Source organism: Elephas maximus, chromosome 4, assembly GCF_024166365.1.
Source record: "Elephas maximus indicus isolate mEleMax1 chromosome 4, mEleMax1 primary haplotype, whole genome shotgun sequence".
Lineage (NCBI taxonomy): Eukaryota > Metazoa > Chordata > Mammalia > Proboscidea > Elephantidae > Elephas > Elephas maximus.
The window spans coordinates 111718493-111722662 of record NC_064822.1 but is presented as its reverse complement, the minus strand read 5'-3'; the positions used below and the strand labels follow the sequence as shown (position 1 = coordinate 111722662).

The window sequence follows — 4170 nt, the reverse complement described above, 5'->3', positions numbered from 1 at the left end:
CTACCTAAACATGAAATCTAAACTTTATGATTTCCAGCTTCTGGTGAATCGATACATGTATGCAGTGAAAACACTACATACCAAAAAGAAATAAACTAATGATATACACTCACTGGTTACTTATCAACCTGTTTAGCTTTCAAAGACCAGGTCTCCACATTCTGTTTTCCACTTTTGCATTTCTTCTTATTTTTAGGGCATTACAAAAGCAAACTTGCATTGTTTTATTTCATAGTCAAATATTATGTTAGAATCTGGTTGAAAAAAAATGTAGACCATTCTATGAAAGCACAATGGCAAGAAATAAGTCAGTACTTTAGGATACTCTCATATATGAACAATAAGAAAAAAAAAAATTCTATCACAGACTTAGAAAACACTTAGACCTCTTTACATTAGCCTAGATTCTCAGACCAGGCTGAAAATCAAGAAACCAAAATCAAATCCACTTATCCTGTGACTAGTCAAACTCACGTATACCGTCCCAAGACAATCAATTTGTTAATAGTTAACGAGACCACCATCAAAGTTGGTGGTCTCGTTAACTATTAGAATTAGGCTTAAACACATTTTTTACACCTCTCAAATATCTCTAAAAGTTATTTTATTGCACATGAGAGAGCAGATGAAGCTGACTGTGAAAGAGGTAATGGAAATATCAAGACAGTATTATAGGTTTGGTAACAAAGGAAAACTAAGACATAATCTATCATTTCCAAGATAATCTATACAGAATCAATATAGCTCAGCATTCTAGATTCTGAGTTTGTCATTTTCTTCATGTCAATGGGAAAGAGCATTTTTGTACCAATTGAAAGAATCCGAATACAAATACAAATTGTATCAGGCAAATTTACTTTGCATTTGCAAGCTGTGATTTTCCTTTTCAATTAAAATTGGCAGAAATACTGAAATCTTCAGTAGATTTTTTAGGAAATATTACTAAAGGAAAAATGTAAGGTAAATGTCATCTCTTCTTACACCGAAACTTTGCCAATTTTTTCTAAGAAATACAAAATCAATGCAACCTCAGTTCAAATAATGAAGATAATGTTTCTGAAAAAATACCTTAAATTCTAATGTCACATATTTTAACTACATTTTATTTATATATGCAAGTAAAATTTTGATGCTGGTTTTCGTTTTATAACATGTTCCTCCTGGTGACACTGAAGAAGGAACTTCAGAAATATTAATTAAGATGCTTTGTTTTACTTATTTCAAATAAAATAAATTGTTTATTTGCCCATGCTGTTTTTTGTTTGTTTTAAAGTATTTATTTATAACTACCTCTATTTTGGGGATTGAATTCATAATCTACCTGGACTTGATATGAGAAACAGTGAAGATTATTAATTTAACTAAAATTCAGTTAAATAGGTGAAACAACAAGCATTTTATAAGAAATAAAGCAGTTAAGCTCTGGTTTTTAGGCTGATTTTAAAAAGATGCATTCATTATACATAAGTATGTCTAATTGATGTATTGAAATGAGGTGTTTAGAAAGAATTTATGTAGAGAAGGGTAGAGATTTTTCATTTGGTTTTTCTTCCAATTATACATTTTAATATAAGCATATTCATTTATTTGAAGAAAAGACCATCCTCTGGACCATGATATTGAAGGCTTGTTTCACTTGCTGATTCCTTAGTGTATATATGAAGGGATTCAAGAGGGGAGCCACTGAGGTATTGAGCACAGCTACTCCTTTGCTTAATGTCACCCTTTCCCTTGCAGAAGGCTTAATGTACATGAAGATGCAGCTGCCATAAGAGAGGGAGACAACAATCATGTGGGAGGAACAAGTGGAAAATGCTTTTTTCCTTTGACTCATGGAAGGAATTCTCAGAATAGTCTGGATGATATACGTGTAAGAGAGAATAACTAGTGTCAAGGTGACCATGAGTGTTACCACAGCTAAAAAAAAAGCCATGAGTTCTAGAAAGTGAGTATTTGTGCAAGAAAGCTGCAGAATTGGAGAAGAGTCACAGATAAAATGATCAATTACATTGGAGGCACAGAAATCCAGCTGCAGCAGCAGGATTATTGGCGGAAAGATGATCAGGAATCCCGCAAACCAAGAGCTAAAAACGAGCAGGATACAGACTCTGCGGCTCATGATAGTGGTGTAATGCAAAGGTTTGCAGATGGCCACATAGCGGTCATAGGACATGGCGGCCAGGAGATAAAACTCTGTCACTCCTAAGAAGATGAAAAAAAATAACTGAGTCACACAACCACTATAGGAGATGGCTCTGTTCCCAGTTACAAAGGTGACTAGGAATCTGGGAATGCAAACAGACGTGAATGATATTTCCAGGAAGGAGAAATTCCGAAGGAAGAAATACATGGGAGTCTGGAGATGGGGATCTGAAAGAGTGAGGGTGATAATGATCAGGTTCCCACTCACACTTAGCATGTAGGTGACAAGAAGAAATACAAAAAGTACAACCTGCCCCTGTGGGTCATTTGTCAATCCCAGTAGAATAAACTCTGTTGCTTCTGTGTAATTTCTCATATTTTCTTTTTTTATAATGGTATTTTTCTGCCTTTAGCTGCAAAATAAAAATAAGAAAGTTATGGCATCAATAAGGAAAGCTAAGAAAAAAATAATAATTTTTTTTTGTTTCAAACAAAAGTGAATAAATTCTTTTAAATACACTGGTATTTTTTACCTTATGTAATTCATTATTACTATACTTCCTTTAGTATATTTTAGTATATTTCAAGTCCCTGTCTTCTTTACGTTTCAATAGTTTCCCTTAAAACAAGGAAAAAAAAAAATTAAAATCTCAGCAGTTAAAAACTTTTCGGGTCATAGAAATCTGAGAATTCAGCGTACACCAACCAACACACTTTGAAGTTTGTAGTTTGCTTTCCTATTCATTTGCTTTTCTATTCTGAATTCTAATTTCAATGTTTGTACCACAAGGCATTCTAGTTTTAATTAATATTATGTTTTAATAGTGTCTTGTAAGATGGGAATGTACACACGTCGACTATAGTTTTATTCACTGCCTACTTATCATTAATCTACTTTCTGATACACAAAGTCATACTTTTATTTAACCCCTAATTTTATTTTTGTAAACTGTAAGTATTCTTAGTAATCCTAACTCTAGCCACATGTACCGCTTCTCCACAATATTGAGTATAGTTTCCTTGAGGAGTGAGACAATGAGAATAGCTCAAGAATCAAGACAAGTTTAAGATGAGGCAACGTTTGATTTTTTGTTTCTCCTTTTTTTTTTCCTTCTGATGTCAACTGTAATTTTTACAGAATTTGTTCACTCATTTGTCCATTTTTAAAGTTATTTTCCATTAAAGCCTTCAAAGTGTCATCATCTAAGGTCAATTTTAAGACGCCTAATTGCTCAGATAGCTTCCTGGGTCTGCAATGTCTCATTTACTTCTTAGGTCAGAGCTTTCTTATGAAATGACGTTTTATTTATTAGCCGATTAATTCATTTTGTGAACGAATTTACTGATTCATCTTTACATACAAAATTCCTAGGAGAGTTGTATTCCCACTTCCCATCATCTCTTCTCTTTGTGGTCCTAAGCTATCTGGCCTTTCGTCTTCTGCCTTTATATGATCAATGCTAACATTCACTATGCATAAAATTCACACTGTGCAAAAGTAAATGCATAAAGTATATCATGTCAGTGTCAAAATACATCAACTAAAACCTTTTGACTCTTGTAGAATAATGATTCCTTGGTTTCCTGATATTGATTATGTTGCAAGTGATTATTATGAGATATCTAGGCAAGAATACACACACAGAAAAAAAGGTAGTCCATCAGTCACAGAATGTTCAGGCTGTCTTAAACAAAATTCTTGCATGAATGTATTGAAATGTAGCTTTTAACTTTTGTTTCTTTCGTATATTTCTTAATAATCGTGTGATTTAATTTCTTTTATAGATAATGTCATGCATAGTTTAGGTGACTTGAATAAAGCATAGATATGCATTACTGAAACAAATAACATAGTCTTGAAAACAATCAAAAACATACTTACTTTTACGATTTAGTCAGTATCATCTTTAATGGCTCATTTAATTTGCTTAAAAGTAAAGGCTGTGGGATTTTTTAAAACCATTTGCAATCTGTTCTGTCTCTGTCATCTTTTATTTATAAAGAAAAATCAAAAATATTTATAATCAA

At 32.6% G+C, this 4170-nt stretch overlaps 1 protein-coding gene across 1 annotated transcript; it reads right to left on the bottom strand.

Annotated features, from left to right (window-relative positions):
* Positions 1 to 1579: 1579 nt before the first annotated feature.
* Positions 1580 to 2518, bottom strand: LOC126075544 (olfactory receptor 6C75). The gene has a single exon (XM_049883386.1). It carries the CDS (start codon positions 2516 to 2518, stop codon positions 1580 to 1582), a length of 939 nt encoding a protein of 312 aa, XP_049739343.1.
* Between the last annotated feature and the right edge of the window lie 1652 nt (positions 2519 to 4170).

What these genes read in the sequence shown, in the direction of transcription:
- LOC126075544 (XM_049883386.1), bottom strand. Translation starts at nt 2,518, where the DNA reads ATGAGAAATTACACAGAAGCAACAGAGTTTATTCTACTGGGATTGACA.